General features: G+C 38.2%; 1 protein-coding gene across 1 annotated transcript in view; it reads left to right on the top strand.

Moving 5' to 3' along the window:
* Window positions 1-19,224, top strand: part of PLXDC2 (plexin domain containing 2) — a 247,352-nt gene that overhangs the window by 183,297 nt on the left and 44,831 nt on the right. Inside the window, exon 10 of the mRNA XM_054724795.1 lies at window positions 11,839-11,899. Within this exon, the coding sequence (XP_054580770.1) occupies window positions 11,839-11,899 (61 nt within the window). The remainder of the gene's footprint in view (window positions 1-11,838; window positions 11,900-19,224) is intronic.

Below are 19,224 nucleotides of genomic sequence, written 5' to 3'. Positions count from 1 at the left end.
ATCGCCCCACAGAGGGAGGCCCAGGCCACTGGACAGCAACACTGTGGCGGGTGGGCAGGGCTGGCCAGCCATCATCCCACAGAGGGAGGCCCAGGCCAGCCAAGCAATGGCAGCCCACGCCTTTTTCCTGCAGAGGGAGGTGACCGGTGGCAGAGTAGGGGTGGCACCACACAGATGGCAAGCAGTGACAGCCTTGGGGGCAGGGCCAGCTGCCAGCAGCCAAGGGAAGGAAAGCCTGGATAGGCCCCTTCCCCTGCCATCCCCACCTCCAATCGGCCACCCCCACTTCTGACCCTGACAGGAGGGAGGAGGGAGCCTGATACTGCCCATCCCTCCCCCAGCTGGCATCGACAACAGAATGTCTGAAGACCAACTCTTGTCACAATGTACCTCTGAAGCCGAAAGAAGCTGGCGGTGTCAACACAATGTATCTGTGTCGACCAGCTATTGGCACATCGTACCTTTGCAGTTAAAAGAAAGCAGCGTTGTCAACAGAAAATGTCTGCAGACCAACTATTGGCACAATGTACCTCTGAAGCCGAAAGAAGCCAGTGGCATCGACACAATGTATCTGAAGACCAGCTATTGGCACAATTACCACCGCTGCCAGAACAAAGTGGCGCTGTTGACAAAAAATGTCTGAAGACCAACTGTTGGCACAACGTATCTCCGAAGCTGAAAGAAGCTGGTGTCGTCGACAGAAGATGCCTGAAGAACAGCCATCGACAAGTACTGCCAATACTGGTAGGAACTGCCTTCACAGCAAAAATGAAGTAAATGAGGATGCAATTCTCGAACATAGTTGTGGTGGAATGACTGTTATATATCAATTTTGCCTATCACTAAAATTCTCCGATGAAAAACCATCTGATGGAAAATTTACTCGATGTTGTAACAAAGGTAAAGTTTGTCCAAATGATATACATTTCCCAGAATACCCGGCATGTTTCATAAAAATTAATGATAAATAAAGATTCTGACAGTAAACATTTTATGGAAAATATACGTTTGATAAATAGTTCTTTTGCTTCGATGAGTGCAAACATTGCATCACCATCAGGATATGGGCCATACTGTTTTAGAATACACGGACAAGTTTATCACCATACTGGAACTTTACATCCTTCGGATGGTGTTTCTCGGAAGTTTGCTTATCTCTATATTTTAGATACGGCTGAAGCGACGAGTAAAAGATTAGCAATGCCAGAAAATCAAGGTTGCTCAGAAAGACTCATGATCAACATCAATAACCTCATGAATAAAATAAATGAATTAACAAATCATACAAGATGCTACATGAGGTAGAAAAGGAAGCCCAATCTGAAGCAGCAGCAAAAGGTATTGCTCCCACGGAAGTAACAATGGCGATTAAATATGATCATAATAGTGACCCAGGTAGATATAATTCTCCCTGTGTAACTGAGGTTGCCGTCATATTCAGAAACGAAGATGGAGAACCTCCTTTTGAAAGGGACTTGCTCATTCATTGTAAACCAGATCCCAATAATCTGAATGCCACTAAAATGAAACAAATCAGTATCCTGTTTTCTATATTAGATGCAGTGATATATCCTATTCTTTTTCCACATGGTGAAAAAGGCTGGGGAACAGATATTGCATTAAGACTCAGAGACGACAGTGTAATTGACAATAATACTAGACGAAATGTAAGGACACAGTCACACAAATGCAATGTTATGGATTTCATCTATCCGTCCAGGACACATTCAATCCTATTTTAAATGCAGGAAAATTAACTCAACAGTATACTGTTGATTCATATTAAAAAATGGAAGCCAATTGGATAAATTTCATTAAAGCAAACCAATCTAAATTAAGAGTTGAAAAATATAGTGGTTTGATGGATTATCTCACATCTGAATCTGAAAATGACAATGTGCCCATTGGTAAAATGATAATACTTCCATCATCTTTTGAGGGTAGTCCCAGAAATATGCAGCAGCGATATCAGGATGCTATGGCAATTGTAATGAAGTGTGGCAAGCCTGATTCACTCATATTACAAACAATTTACAATGCTGGCAAAAAGTTGAAAACAGACCTGACTTGGTAGCCAGAGTTTTTAATATTAAGCTGAATGCTCTTTTAAATGATATATGTAAATTCCATATATTTGGCAAAGTAATAGCTAAAATTCATGTCATTGAATTTCAGAAATGTGGACTACCTCATGCTCACATATTATTGATATTATATAGTGAATCCAAATTATGAACAGAAGATGACATTGACCTTATAGTTAAGGCAGAAATTCTGGATGAAGACCAGTGTCCTCAACTTTTTCGAATTGTAAAATCAAATATGGTACATGGACCAGGTGGAATACAAAATCCAAATAGTCCATGTGGAAAATAAAAAAATGTTCAAAGGAATATCCGAAAGAATTTCAAAATGCGACTATTGGAAATATTGATGGATATCCCAAATACAAAAGAAGATCTGGTAGCACCATGTCTATTGGAAATAAAGTTGTCGATAACACTTGAATTGTCCATTATAACCCATATTTGTGCCTTAAGTATAACGGTCATATAAACATTGAAGTCTGTGCATCAATTAAAAGTGTCAAATATTTATTTAAATACATCTATAAAGTGCACAACTGTGCAAATATTCAAATTTCTGAAAAAAAATATTATCAATCATGATAATGATTGTACAGGACTTCATTGACTCCAGGTATGTGAGCGCTCCTGAGGCTGTTTGGAGATTTTTTGCAATGCAAATGCATGACCAATCTCATGCAATCACAAGATTAGCTATTTATTTGCCAAATGAACAGAATTTGTATTTTCATACTGGTGATTTGGCTGAAGTTATAGATAGGGCTAAAAGGCATAACTCGACTTTGATGGCTTGGTTCTTATTGACTAGAGAAGATTCTGATGCGCGTAATTATTATTCTTGGGAGATTCCACAGCATTATGTGTTTAATAATTCTTTGTAGACAAAAATGCTAAAAGAGTGAGAATAAAGTATTAGGTAGACTGTTCACTGTGAGCTTTAGAGAACCAGAATGATATTACCTTAGACTTTTGCTTCTGCATGTAAAAGGTGCAATAAGTTTTGATGATCTGCGAACTGTAGGAGATGTAATTTATGATACATTTCCTGAAGCTGCTAAACATCTAGGATTATTAATCGATACTATCTGGAAAGATACGATTGATGATGCGATCATCCTTAAAATGCCCAAACAAATATGGCAACTTTTTGCATATATATGTGTGTTTGGATGTCCTTCTGATGCAGACAAAGTATGGAATGTGAATAAATCTCATTTTATTGAAGATTTTTGTTGGAAATTACACCGAAGAGAAGGTGCCTGTGTGAACTGTGAAATGCATGCCCTTAAAGAAATTCAAGAGGTATTCACATTGCATGGAATGAATGTTCACATTTCAAACTTCCGGACTATCCTTTATTAACAGATGCAAATACATGTGATGAATCATATGAGCGACAACAGGCAGAGGTTTTGATAAATTCTCTTAATGAACACTTGGCAGCCTTTCAGACTATAACTTCAGCCATCGAAAATCAAACTGTACACCCCAAATGCTTTTTCTTGGTCGGTCCAGGTGGTCGTGGAAAAACATATCTGTATAAAGTTTTAATACATTATATTAGAGCTCGTGCTGGTACTGTTTTAGCCACAGCATCTACAGGAATTGCTACAAATTTACTTCTTGGTGGAAGAAACTTTCTTTCCCAATATAAATTACCAATTCCATTAAATGAAACTTCAATTTCCAGACTCGATATAAAGAGTGAAGGGAAGCTATGGGGGGAAAAAAGAGGAACATCTGTAATAACCTGAACAATAAAGATATATTTTTTTTAAAAAAGGCCAAACTTCTCATTATTGATGAATGCACTATGGCATCCAGTCATGCTATAAACACCATAGACAGATTACCAAGAGAAATTATGAATTTGAATGTTGCAATTGGTGGGAAAGTTCTCCTTCTTGGAGGGGATTTTCGACAATGTCTGTGTTGTGCCGCATGCTATGCGATCAGCCATAGTACAAACGAGTTTAAAGTACTGTACTGTTTGGGGATGTTTCAGAAAGTTGTCTCTTAAAACAAATATGAGATCAGAGGATTCTGCTTATAGCGAATGGTTAGTAAAACTTGGAGATGGCAAACTTGATAGCAGTTTTAATTTAGAAATGGATATTATTGAAATCCTCTGTGAAATGGTTTGTGATGGATCTATTATTGAAGCTACCTTTGGAAATACTATATCTATAGATAATATTAAAAATATATCTAAACGTGCGATTCTTTGTCCAAAAAATGAGCATGTTCAAAAATTAAATGAAGAAATTTTGGATATACTCAATGGAGATTTTCACACATGTTTGAGTGATGATCCCATTGATTCAACAGATGATGCTGAAAAGGAAAATTTTCCCAAGGAATTTTCTAATAGTATTATTCCTTCAGGAATGCTGTGACATAAATTAAAATTGAAAGTGGATGCATTCATCATGCTACTGAGAAATCTTAATAGTAAATGGGGTCTTTGTAATGGTACTAGTTTTATTATCAAAAGATTGTGACCTAACATTATCGAAGCTGAAGTATTAACAGGATCTTCAGAAGGAGAGGTTCTGATTCCAAGAATTGATTTGTCCCCATCTAACACTGGCCTCCCATTTAAATTAATTTGAAGACAGTTTCCTGTGATGCCAGCATTTGCGATAACTATTAATAAATCACAAGGACAAACTCTAGACAGAGTAGGAATATTCCTACCTGAACCCGTTTTCAGACATGGTCAGTTATATGTTGCTTTCTCTCGAGTTCGAAGAGTGTGTGACGTTAAAGTTAAAGTTGTAAATACTTCATCACAAGGGAAATTAGTCAAGCACTCTGAAAATGTTTTCACTCTTAATGTGGTATACAGGGAGATATCAGAATAACTTTAATCAATTTATCAGTCATTGTATCAATGTTGTTTTTATATCATGTTTTTGCTGTTTTCATATCATGTTTTTGTTGTTTTTATATCATGTATTTGTTGTTGTTATATTATGTTGTTATTGTTTATTTATTAATAAATTTACATATTATTTTCATATACATTTTACTAATTTTCTTTCATCTCTGACACTTCTATTAAAGAGAAAGGGCAAATAACAATATTAAAATATTTCCTCTAATTAATTACATTTCAATGTGCACGAATTCATGCACTGGGCCACTATATATACAGTAGGTCCTCGGGTTACATCGGAGATCCATTCCTACAGCGCGACGTAATGTGATTTTCACCGTAAGTCAGAACCCACCTACATAAGCACCTACGTCCCTCACAAGGAGCACATACTGTACACACAGGAATAAAGTGAAATAGTAAAAAAAAAATTAAAAGAAAGATAACAATTCCTGACCTTTACTTGTGGTAAATAAATAATAAAAAACATAAAGCACACATGTACATACATTGAAATGATTGAACTTTTTTTTTAATAAATAAATGGAAGATGGTGATGTAACCATGAAATGATGTACATTGAGTCTGATGTAACCCAAGAACTGTCTGTATATATATCCTATCTAATAAAGAGGGAATATGCAAATTGACCATCACATAATCACAAAGATGGCAGCACCCACAGCAGAGGCGGGGTTTCTGTAACACAAGATGGCTGCACCCACAGCGGAGACCGAGTTCCCATAACAAGCCTTAACGAGCAATCAGCAGGGATCTGAGGCTGCATGGCACTGGACTGGGGCAGGGGACCTGAGACTGCACCCCCCGCCTGGTGGGGCTTGACAGGGAACCTCAGGCCACACCCCTGCCTGGCAGGGCTTAACGGGGGACCTCAGGCCGCACTGGGCCTGGGGACCTGAGGCTGTGTCCCCCCACCCCAGGCCGGGGGAACTCAGGCCGCATCCCCCACCCCAGCGCAGAGGGACCTGATGCTGAGCTGAGGGACCTGAGGATGTGTCCCCCCACCCCAGGCCGGGGGAACTCAGGCCGCACCCCCCACCCCAGTGCCGGGCTGAGGGACCTGAGGATGTGTCCCCTGCCCAGCAGGGCTTGACAGGGGACCTGAGGCTGTGCCCCCCCCCCCCCAGGCAGGGCTTGACGGGGGATCTCAGACTGCGCCCCCTGCCTGGCGGGGCTTGATAGGGGATCTCAGGCTGTGTCCCGCACCCGGTGGGGCTTGATGGGGGACCTCAAGGCATGCCCCTCCCGGCCCAGGCCAGGGGACCTTAGGCGCTGGGCTAGGGGACCTAAGGCCATGCCCGCCACCCACGGGGCTTGACAGGGGAACTCAGGCCATGTCCCCTGACCCAGTGCAGGGCTGGGGGACCTCAGGCTGCGCTGCCCGCCCCCGTGCCATCCTGGGGGACCTGAGTCTGCGCCCCCCACCCACAGGGCTTGATGGGGGACCTCAGGCCGTGCACCCCGCCCCAGCGCTGGGCCAGGACACCTGAGGCTGCGCCCCTCACCTGGCGGGGCTTGACGGGGGACCTCAGACCGCACGCCCTGGCCAGGCCAGGGGACCTCAAGGCACACCCCCCAGCCTGGGCCAGGGGATCTCAGGCCATGCCCCTGCCCCAGCGCTGGGCCAGGAGACCTGAGGCTGCAACTCCACCCGGAGAGGCTTGATGGGGTTGGGGCTGGCTGGGTCTGCATCTAGTCCAATGGGGGTGGGGTCAGACAGGTCTGGTTCTCGCTCGATTTCAGGGCGCACGTGGGTGGACGGGGACTTGACTTTGTTTCTTGTGGTGTGCCCCAGACTCTGATAGGAGGAAGATTTTCATATATATTTTACTAATTTTCTTTCATCTCTGACACTTTTATTATAGAGAAAGGGCAATATTAATATATTTCCTCTAATTAATTCTCTTTTAATGTGCACGAATTTTGTGCACCGGGTCACTAGTATATATATATATATATATATATATATATATATATATATATATATACACACATATTTATACTGAGTGGCCAGATTATTATGATCTCTGAATGCATAACAATCTGGCCACTCAGTGTGTGTATATATATATATATTAGAGGCTCAGTGCATGAATTCGTGCATGGGTGGAGTCTGGCCATGGAGAGAGGACATGGGCAGTTGGCTGGCCTGCCTGCTGGTTGAACTCCTGGTCGAGGGGACAATTTGCATATTAGCCTTTTATTATATAGGGTATACACTGAGTGGCCAGATTATTATGCGTTCAGAGATCATAATAATCTGACCACTCTTTGTGTGTAAATATATATATATATGAACATTCACTCTGTTTCCTTCACCTGAATATATTACCCTTATAAAATAAGTCATTTCTGAAATCTTTCTACAAAACTGAGATATGTTAAAGATTTGAAGAGATTTACACTTTAGTCTCTTCACTGGATAGATACTTCAAACTATCGTTTGTTTTCTAGGCTGCCTAATTTAATGGGGTTTGCTTAACATGGTCCCTGGGAGCTTTGAAATCAACATCTGATTGAAAGTGAGAGGAGAATAGTACAATTAATTTGAAGTATATCTCTCTATCCATTTGTTTTCGAATTAGGTAAGATTGAGAAGAATAACTTTATCCAAAAAACATTAGAAACATTGAAGTTAGGATACATATTAAATAGATGTGTAATGTTAAATATGTATTAAATAAACATATTTAAGTCAGTTTTTGTGTAATATTTACAAAACCATGTAATCTCTACCTTATTTATAAATATCGAATAAAGAGTTTCCCATATTTTAGAGCAACTTTGGATATTTTCTCATAAGATTTTGTCATACTAACTAGAGGCACGATGCATGAAATTTGTGCAAAAGTAGGCCTTCCTTCTCCCAGCTGCCGGCACTGGCTTCCCTCTGGCACCCGGGACCCGGGCTTCCCTCTGGCCCCAGCTTCATCTGGAATGACGTCCGGAATGACATCTGGTCTAATTAGCATATTACCCTTTTATTATTATAGATTCCCAGATATGATGATAAAGTATATTTCACATTAATATGGTACAAAATTAATTCCTAAACATTTTCCAAAATACTGTTGATATCATGAAAATCTCACTGATTCATTTTCAACAATTGTTGACCTTACCATATGTATACTACAATGTCATGACTAGGTATGAAAAACAGCTGCTATTTACTAAATGTTTACTATGTAGCAAGCTCTAACTTTAATCTTTACATAACCTCTCCTACCTCATTTTGCATATGAGGAAACAAGATTAGGTAGGAAAAATAACTTCTTAAGATTACATACTTGTTTTGTGCCCAAGCCAAAATTCTAGCTCAAGCAGTTGAACTCCAAATCCTCCCTTTGAACCATGTTCTCCTCAAGGTCTTGTTAAGATAAGCTCAAACACAACCAATTGTAGTGCAATAGATACTAGCACTTGACATTGGGTTGATATTGGGGGGCACTGAGAAAGGGTTGCTAACCCTTCTGGGTGGGAAGAAAGTAGATGCTTCTTGGAATAGATAAGCTTCAGTTCAATTGGGTTTACTGATTAGAAACAGGGGAGGTATTCTAGACACAAGTAACAGCAGGTTCAAAGTCAGAGACCTCAAAGAGCACAGCACATCCAGGGAGGGGCACTAAGGGGCATAAGAACAGGTTGTAGTGATGGGTGGGAGGCGTGGGAAGGGGCCTGCCATGGGGACATATACAGGATGTCAGTGGTTTTCAGATTTCAGTGTGGTAAGAATCACATTGGATAACTATTTACAATGAAAATTCCTGAACCCAAATTATCAGAGAAACTTTCTTATACAGATATACCCAGGAATTTAGTTTAACAGGAATACTAGATGATTACAATGTAGAAGAGTCTGTTTGCTAACAGTGTTAAAAATGTCTGGAAATTGCTTGGCTGGTGTCGCTCAGTGGTCAAGTATCAACCTATGAAACAGGAGGTCACGGTTCGATTCCTGGTCAGGACACATACTCTGGTTGTGAGCTCAATCCACAGTTGGGGGCATGTGGGAGGCAGCTGATCAGTGATTCTCTTTCATCATTGATGTTTCTACCTCTCTCTCCTTTGCTTTTCCTCTCTGAAATAAATAAAAATATATTTTTAAAATGTATGGAAATCAATATGCCGGAGTATGGCATTGTTAATGTCTCTGTATTTTAGAAAAAAACAACACAGCAGCTCAGTGGAGAGAGGAAGTTGATCTCAAAAGTGATTTTTGGTTTATTTTAAATTCAGAAATAACATAAAGGTGGTTTTTCTTAATTTATAGCATACACACACTCTTGTTTATAATTGCTTTTGGGTGCTATTTAGATTATATTAGGTTATAAAAATGCTAAAAAAGCAGCATTCAGTTGTGTTAATTTTTGTTATTATTGTTGTTAATCTTTACCCAAGGAAGATTTTTATAGAGTGTGGAAGAAAGGGGGAGCGACAGAGAGAGAGAGAGAGAGAGAGAGAGAGAGAGAGACCTTGACCGAATCGAACCCGAGACCTTTTAGTCCACGGGCCAAAGCTCTATCCAAGAAGCCAAATAGGCTGGGGCAGTGTGTTAATTTTTAAAGCACTGTAAGCTACAGAATGCATGAGCTTTTCAAACCAAATCTTATTGGTGTTTGCCATTGTCAATCCTTCCTACCCTAGCAATTAGTAAACTGCAGATCAATTAATATAGGACCAATTGTGAATAAATGAATAAATTGCTTAATTGAATCACATATTTTCAGTAGAACCTTATTTCACACATATAACTGGGGAACCATCTAATAAGTCAAGCAAAATGCAGTGCTTCTGTACTTTTCCCTGCGATTGATTTAACCATTTAAAGAACTAATTACTTAAGATAAAATTTCAGTTGACTTATAAATTTAAGATTTACTACAATCTTGTTATGAAATAAGGTAAAAGTTGTTATTTGCCACTGTCTTTGAATACATTTGCCATACTGTATGTAAAAACAAACTTCATTTTAAAATGATCTATTCCATTTAATTATTTGTAGTCAGGTGGCTCCCCAAAATATTATTTTAGAAAATCGATATATCCCTATCTTGCAAAAGACAATGTTAGTATGTATATTTTTCAGTACTTAAACAAACTTGCAAGGCAAAAAGAACAGGTGGGAACAACCATCTAACTCAAGTGGAATTAAATAGACTCTAAATGTTAGATTTTCTTTGCATAACCAGAGATAGCCTTGACCAACTGGGGATTCTCAAAGTTAGCGTGCCAGGTCACACACTGATATTTATTCCGCACTTATGCTCATTCAACACAGATGGTAGACATAAAATAGCTGAGCTCCAATGAATCATGTCTGGGCAGAATGATAGATATGGTGTTTTTTTATGTTGACAGTAAAGTTGTTTTCACATTCCACTTGAATTAAATTATGCTCATTCATGCCATAGTACATAATCTCTGGCAAAGATTCTTAGAAAAAGTCATCATGTGGACCCACTGCAAAATAAGTGGGAAAGAATGGTAGCACTATAAGCCCTATAAGGAAATTTAAGACAAAAGTTGAACAGTCTTCATTTATTTTTTAAAAATATTTAAATATCTTTAGGTTAACATTTATTAATATGGATTCATATATATTGTATGTAAATGACTATAAAGATATTAAATTCAGGAGCAATTTAAATCTTTAATTTAATAAACTGACAGAAGTACTTTGAATTTCTAATAAGAAAATGAAATCATGTGTCAGACATACTAGGAATGATCATTTATGACACTGGCCATAATTTTAAAATGTTAACAATCAAGTTTGGTAAATAAGCACATGACATTTTATATAAAGAAGAAAAGTTACATAGTAAAGTAAGATGTGACCTAATCAGTGTTGTTAGGGATTCCCAGTAACACACTCAGATTGAATGACTCTGTAGAAGGACTCACAGAACTCAGAAGAGCTGTTATACCCAAGGCTGCCATTTTCTATAGCAAAAGGATAGAGATTAAAATCAGCAAAGGCGAAAGGCACTTAGGGCAGAGTCCAGAAGAGAAGCTTTCCATTGTCCTCTTCCAATGGAGTCATACAGACAGCACTTCTTCCCCCAGCAACAATTTGTGAACACACAGCATGTACTGCCAACTGAGGAAACTCATCCAAGTCTTGGCGTCCAGGGTTTTTATGGAGGGTCAGTCACATAGGTATGAAATTCTCCATGACTACCCTTATCTCTAGTCTCCAGTCCTCCCTGCACCTCCCGCCCCAGGGCTCCAGGTGAATAAAACAGATATTCACCATAAATCATATTGTTAGCATAAACTATCTTGCATTTATCCAACAGGATATTCCACAGGCTGTATCTCCCAAGGGCTGGTTATTTCTTTGGAATGTGTGGGTTGAACACCCTGGACCTGCTGAGTTAACCCTCTACAATACAGTAGAGTTTGTATGACTATGAGTCTTAAATTTTAAAACTTAAGAAAAACAAATAAAAAGATCTGATATCCTGAAAAATAACACCTGCAAAATATTTTTCTATATCCACTTGTTTGGACGATGAGAACAGAAATGAGGAAAACCAACTACTTAGAAGAGCAATTGGTCTTATCTTTGGGTTGGGAGCCCAGTGACCTGCACAGTGGAGTGGGCCTCAGTGGAGTCATTTGTAGCCATGTTTGACCTAATCAGATGACCACCTGGGAGTGAGCTGTTACACAGAACACTGTCAATGCTTTATGGCTGCTCCAATCACCAGGTCTGCAGAAGAAAGTTTGTTGTGCTAAACTGAAAATTTGAGAATTACCTACTTACCAATCTTTTTCTTTTCATTTTTGCTCCTCACTCTTCACGCGTACTTCTTTTTCTGAACTGCAATGTGGTCTTCTCTGAAGATGTTCCAGTGGCTTTGATCGTCATCGCCAGGACTGGGTGGACAGTGGATGCCCTGAAGAGGTACACATGTTCTTTATTATGACAAGATTCGGGGAAACAAGCTGTCATATACAGTATAGATGCTATAACTTAATGAAAATGGTATCTCATTTGGTAAAAGTAGACAGAAGTTATCGAGTCCCTTGGGGTTTTAAATCTTTGCATGTATTTTCTCAATTTATTCTCATACCCATTCTATGAGGTAGGGGCTGTTATTGCCCCCATATTACCAGGAGGAGAAGAGGGAGGGGTGAGAGGAGATGGTGGGGAGGGATGTAGTGAGGGTATCCAGAGTCGGGTATGTGGATGGGGAATAATAGAACCAGGATTTGAATTTCTATGAGCAAAGGATAGTTCTCTTAAACACTTGCTTGCTGCTTTTCTAAGATCTAGGAAGTCATTTTGCATATTTTTCTACTCAAATTATAAAGCCAGTGGTATGAAGGAAAAGATTGATTACAGCAAATTGGACTGATATAAGTTAGAAATGATATAACTTAGAAACAGTAACTCCCAGGCGAACGTGATGGAGACAATGATGCAATGAAGCAATTCATATAAACGTGTACAGTTGCAGAGGCAATTTGAACCTGTTCAATAGTTTTCTAGTGAATTGCATCTACATGGTCATTTCAGGGTCACATAAAGATATTCTGCAAAGTTCACAAAGAAAAGTATGTTTCTTCACCCTTTAAATTTTAGGGTATGAATTTTGAATAAAAACAATGAACAGTTATACAATTTTTCTCATCAGTTAAGCAAATCATGTCAAAGAGCTATTTCAAAAACTAGTGAACAATAGTTACTAGATTCTTTATCAAGTTAAGTTTTTATGGTGTCTCATAAATATCTTGATAAATACCTCTTTGAGAATATCTTGAACTTTAATCAACTTTTGACATACATGTAAGTCATTACCATGATATATACTAATCCATCTATTTCACTTTGCTTACTTAACATCATAGTTCAAAAAGAAAATATATTGGTAGAGTCATAGTAATGTTGTGAGGTAGATTTATTATATTTTTTAAATGTAATCACAGTTACCTCGATTATTTATATTTGCATAATATCAAGTGTGTAATTCAGACATCTTAATTTTCTTGCTTCACTGTGGACCCACTACGATCCATAGGAGACAGAAAAATCCATCCTAACTATATTTGTGGGGAATTTACCATGTTCTGTGGCTTGTGCTAAGCACTAAAATTACAAAGATTTTAAAAAAATTACTCTCTACTCTCAGTGAGCTCAGAATCTACTACATACTGTAGTTTTTAGTGTTCCCATTTTATTCTGAAATTAAATTATCAGCATTACTAATTTTGTGGTGAGCAATGACCTACCCTTATTTTATAAGTAAGTAAACAAGGTCACCAACTCCAATCCATTTTCCATGCCTAAAACCAGGTTTACATTTTACTTCTCATCTTGTGAGATGAGTTTATTCAATAAGTGCACATCTAATGTGAGCACTTACTATGTACTGTTCTAAGCACCAATAATGTGAAAGTGTAAGAAGTGTGTGCATTGGAGTAGATAGACCATTGAACAAAGGACTGCTCTTAGAGAGTCTGAGCAAAGATACAGTATCTCAAGTATGGTCTTGCTAAGTAGGGTAAGATAAGGTTTGTTTGAGGTGATTTTTAAGATGATGCCTGAAGGGTAACTGAAGTTCTAAGAAGAGGAATAACATGAGATGACATTGGTGATGTAAGCAGGGACCAAAATGTGACAATTTAAAGGAGTTTTGACTTTACCCAGGGAAGAAAAAACTACCTGAAGGGTTTTAATTAAGTGGATTATTTGATCCAAATGTTTCTTTTTAAAGAATCACTACCCCCCCCCCACCCTGCCTAACTGGTTTGGCTCAGTGGATAGAGCCTCCGCCTGGGGCCTAAAGGATCCCAGGTTCGATTCTGGTCAAGGGCATGTACCTTGGTTGTGGGCACATCCCCAGTAGGGGGTGTGCAGGAGGCAGCTGATCGATGTTTCTCTCTCATCGATGTTTCTAACTCTCTATCCCTCTCCCTTCCTCTCTGTAAAAAATCAATAAAATATATTTTTAAAAAAAAAGAAGAAGAATCACCCAGCCTGTGGGTAAATAATGGATTATAGTGGAAGAAGCCAGTAAGCTATCTTTAGCTATATGTAACCTAGGCCAGAGATGCTAAGGATCTGGAGTAAACCATGGGGAAGGTGACACGGGGGGTGTGATAAGAGGATTCTTAGGGATCTAGATGAGTGGAAATGAGAACTATGAAAGTGTTTTCCTTTTCTTCCTTTCTTTAAAACATTTTAAAAACATTTTTATAATTTAACTATAGTTCTGAAACAATAAAAACATGAATATCCACGATTGAACTAGAATTACTAATGATTAGGAAACTGGCTCTTTGCTCCTGTTCCATTGCACCCTAGCCCCTCCCTCTTAAAAATAAATAAAACTAGTCTGAATTTTGAGTTTACAACTCAGAATTTGATCTTAACACTAATTCATGCTGGTGCCTGTGGTGGTGGTTTATTCATTTTCATAGCCTTATATTCCATGATATGAATATCCTATTCATTTACTCATCAAATATTTATTGTGTGCCACTGGCATTTTTAGGTACTGGTATGCATTAGCAACATAATTGGACAACAAAACAAAACCATCAAACCCTGCCATCCTAGATTCATATTCCATGTGTGTGTAAAATTATATATATATATATATATATATATACATGTATATATATATATAATTTTTTTTTTAGAATCTCAACATTTTATTTTGTTTTTATTATTTTTGTTGTTGACACTATTACAGATGTCCCCATTCCTTCCCCACTTTTGCCCACCTCCACCCAAACCCTGCTCTTCCCTCTCTCTGGCCCTCACCACACTGTTGTCTGTGTCCATGGGCTATGCATATATATTCTTTAGCTATATACATAGTCTTACAGTCATATTTTTTTCACTCAGTATTTTGTTTATGGACATTATTTCCAGATTTTTTTTCTATTACAAAAAGATTGTATGATTGCCTGATTGCCTCCAGAATCAAATGCACAAAAGTTTCCCTAACATTCTTTAAAGTGGAATTAATGCTTGTCAGTTAGGTATATGTTCAACTTTGAAAGTTAATGTCAAATTGCTTCCAATCTGTAAACTTACACTATCAGCACAGTACTGGTATTCCTTCAGGTTCTCATTATTTTATGATCCTGAAAACCCTGGTTTTGGTCATATTTCTTCATTTCTGAAAACTGAATGGGTGTAAAATGGTATCTTATTGGGAACTTATTTTACATTTCACCAATCATTAATGAAATTGATTGAACTTCCTTATGCTTTTGTTTTCTGTGTTTCTCCTGTCTTTCCTTTCTGTGAGATGCCTGTTCATATCTTTTTCTCATTATTTTACTTGCATAGTTATATTTCCTTTTTTAGTCATAGCACTTTTATTTTTTTTAATTTAATAAATCTTTATTGTTCAGATTATTACAATTGTTTCTCCTTTTTCCCCCCATAGCTCCCCTCCACCCGGTTCCCACTCCACCCTCTGCCCTTACCTCCCCACCGCCACTGTCCTCATCCATAGGTGTACAATTTTTGTCCAGTCTCTTCCTGTACCCCCCCACACCCCTTTCTCCCTGAGAATTATCAATCCCCTCCCAATCTATGTGCCTGGTTCTATTATATTCACCAGTTTATTCTGTTCCTCAGATTTTTTATTCACTTGATTTTTAGATTCACTTATTGATAGATATGTATTTGTTGCTCATAATTTTTATCTTTACTTTTTTCTTCTTCTTCCTCTTCTTAAAGAATACCTTTCAGCATTTCATATAATACTGGTTTGGTGGTGATGAACTCCTTTAGCTTTTTCTTATCTGTGAAGCTCTTTATCTGACCTTCAATTCTGAATGATAGCTTTGCTGGGTAGAGTAATCTTGGTTGTAGGTTCTTGCTATTCATCACTTTGAATATTTCTTGCCACTCCCATCTGGCCTGCATAGTTTCTGTTGAGAAATCAGCTGACAATCGTATGGGTGCTCCCTTGTAGGTAATTAACTATTTTTCTCTTGCTGCTTTTAATATTCTCTCTTTGTCTTTTGCTCTTGGCATTTTAATTATGATGTGTCTTGGTGTGGTCCTCCTTGGATTCCTTTTGTTTGGGGTTCTGTGTGCTTCCTGGACTTGTAAGTCTATTTCTTTCACCAGGTGGGGGAAGTTTTCTGTCATTATTTCTTCAAATAGGTTTTCAGTATCTTGATCTCTCTCTTCTTCTGGCACCCCCATAATTCTGATGTTGGTATGCTTGAAGTTGTCCCAGAGGCTTCTTACACTATCTTCAACTTTTTGGATTCTTTTTTTCTTTTTGCTTTTCCGGTTGAGTATTTTTTGCTTCTTTGTATTTCAAATCTTTGACTTGATTCTTGCATTCCTCTGGTCTGCTGTTGGGTCTCTGTATAATATTTTTTATTTCAGTAAGTGTATGTTTAATTTCTAGTTGGTCCTTTTTCATATCCTCGAGGATCTTGTTAAATTTATTGGCGTTTTCTAGGAAATTCTTTAAAAACCTTATAACCATTGTTTTGAACTCTATATCAAGTCATTTGTTTTCCTCCATTTCTTTCATTTGTGATCTGTTTCCTTGTCTCCTCATTTTTGCTGCTTCCCTGAGTTGGTAGGGTGGCTTTGTGTGCTAGGTGTCCTATATGGTCCAATGGGCTGGCCTCCCAGTTACCTGAGGTGGGCATTCTTGGTGCACCCCTTTGTGGACTGTATGTACAGCCTCGGTGTAGTTAAGTCTTGATTGTTGTTGGTGTCACTGGGAGGAATTGACCTCCAGGCCAATTGGTTGTGAGGACCCACTGTGTCTATAATGGAAGAATTGCTGTGCTGGAGACACGCTTATGGGACAGGACTTGTTTCAGTGGGGCTTTGGTCCTCACTGAGTCTGCCTCTTGAATGTGTCCCTTATGAGAGTAGTTGAAATCTCATGTTGTCTCACACAGACCACTAGATACACTAGCTTCTGGATCTCTAATGGGGTACAGGTCAGCTACTGTCTGAGGCCACCCAGCAGGAGCTACAGTGAGAACTACAGTTTTCTCCTCTTTGCTTGGGGTTTAGAGGTTTTGGAGCTTTCTGACCAGAGCTGCAGTTTGCTAGGTTAAGCTGCAATAGGGCAGGCCATTTATATGCAAAAGCTGCTGCATGGAGCTTGGGTGGGTTTGTAGATTGTGCGGGGCAGAGTCTCAGGGTGTCACTAGGCTAGGGCGTGGCAAAAAGAGATGGCTGCCAGTCTGCATCTCCGCGTGTCCAAGTCCCCGCGTCCCACGCCCCAGCACAGTAAACAATGATTGCTGGGCGCACCTCTGCAAGAAAGTCACCATCACTTTCCGACCCGATGGCCGACAGTCCAGCTTCTCCCCGTAGGAGTTTGGGTCCCCAGCGTCTCCTCAGAAACTGGATTTCAGAGTAATCAGGAGCTTGTCTCCCTTCGGGTTGCAAAAAAGCAGCACATCTAATCACGGGCCACCAGCCCGATTCGCATGCCTCTGTACCTCAGCTTTTCAGCGCTTGTGCACGTCTCAATGTTCTTTTCTCTTTCCTTCTAGTTGTAGAACTTCCACTCAGACAGCTTTCCTGTGGTTCTGGATGATAGACGTTTTGTCTTTTAGTTGTAGTTTTGAAATTGTTGTGCGAGGCAGCAGTTTAGGTGTTTACCTATGCCACCATCTTGATTTCTCTCTCCAGTGATATATTTTAGTCATAGCACTTTTCATTGATTATAAATAACAGATATAATAAATCTGATAGATAGCCACTTTATAAAACTCTCTAGCTAATTTAAAAAATAGATCTCAATATACTTAGTGGTTCTTTACTTAAACAAGCATATCACCTATAAGTGATGACAGCTTTTCTATTACTTTCTATTCTTTATATCATTTCATTTATTTTTGTTGTATTATTGCTCTAGCTAGTATCTTCACTTGTATATATTTTCTTCTAGATTTGCGGTTATCTTTTTAATTTCTCTAAGATTGTATTTAGTTATCATTTATTCACAATTTAATGTGTTGAATTAATAAATCTTTTATGTTATGGTTAGTTTTGTGTGCATGTGTATCTTGTTTAAAAAGACGTTTTCTGCCAAACTTCATAAGGTTATTTTCATATATTTTCTCCTAAATGTTTTAAAACTTTGACATTAAAATATTTATTCCATTTGGGATTGCTTATATAAATTTAGTTTTGCAGGGATTTTCTCCTTTGTGGATAATTTCAAGCAGCACTTATTAAATAGTTTTTCTTTAATCAGTTTCTTTCAAAGCCACTTCTTTCTTATATAGTTTCCACACAGACAGGGAGTTGCTTTCTGGGATTTCCTCTTATAATGCTCAACTTGTCAATACCCTAACCAGGGTCACACTGTCTTCATTACTGTAGTTTTAGAAGAAATTTTGCTATCCATAGGACAAGTCTCCTTTTTCTTCAGAAGTGGTTTGACTATTTGGGGGTTTTTGTTATTTATATAAATTTTAGACTCAACTTTTCAAGATCTGTAATCCATCAGTTACATTATTATATTTGTTATAATTACATTGAATGGTGAATTATAATGCATTTCAAAATTATGGACATTTAAAAATGTTATATTCTTATTATTGACTCTTAATCTAATTAAATTGTTGTTCAGAAGCATATTCCATATAATACTCATTCTTTAAAATTGGTTGGAACTTTTTTTAATAGAACATGGGCAATTAGAACGAATGATCTACATGTGCTCAGAACTGTGTTCTAATCAATTGAGTGTCAAGCTTGGTAAATGTACCATTCACTCCAACCATTTCCATTGTCTTTCTCACCTTCTGAGCTCTTTGGAGTTAGGCTTGCCCTTTTCATCACTTCCTTGTATCTTTTGTGTCTCTTGTGTATCATCTATCTTATTCGTCTGTGCTGCATCCTGGGAATTTCTTCCAATCTATCTGCCAGATTATGAATACTCCCTTCATCTTGTTTAATCTACTAATTGAAATAGTAATTTAAAAAAATATGTCTTTATTTATAAAATTTAAATTAGACACTTTATTAAGCCTGCCAAGTCATTTTTATAGTCTATGTTATTTGTTCATTTTTAAATGTTACCTTTCATTTATTTAAATATTTCATATATAATTTTTCAATATTTCATATTGGATGATCCCAGGATGTAAAGTTTTTGGTAGTCTAAATAAGTCATTCATTGTTTTTACTCTTTGTCAAAGTACTCTTTTTCTTTCATATTTCTCTTTGTGTCCTTTAATTAGAAATGCATATCTGTTTGCTCTTATTCCATGGAA

This window comes from Eptesicus fuscus, chromosome 2 (assembly GCF_027574615.1).
Source record: "Eptesicus fuscus isolate TK198812 chromosome 2, DD_ASM_mEF_20220401, whole genome shotgun sequence".
In the NCBI taxonomy this organism is placed as follows: Eukaryota; Metazoa; Chordata; class Mammalia; order Chiroptera; family Vespertilionidae; genus Eptesicus; species Eptesicus fuscus.
The sequence above is the reverse complement of the archived record's forward strand: the minus strand, read 5'-3'. Positions and strand labels throughout refer to the sequence as shown.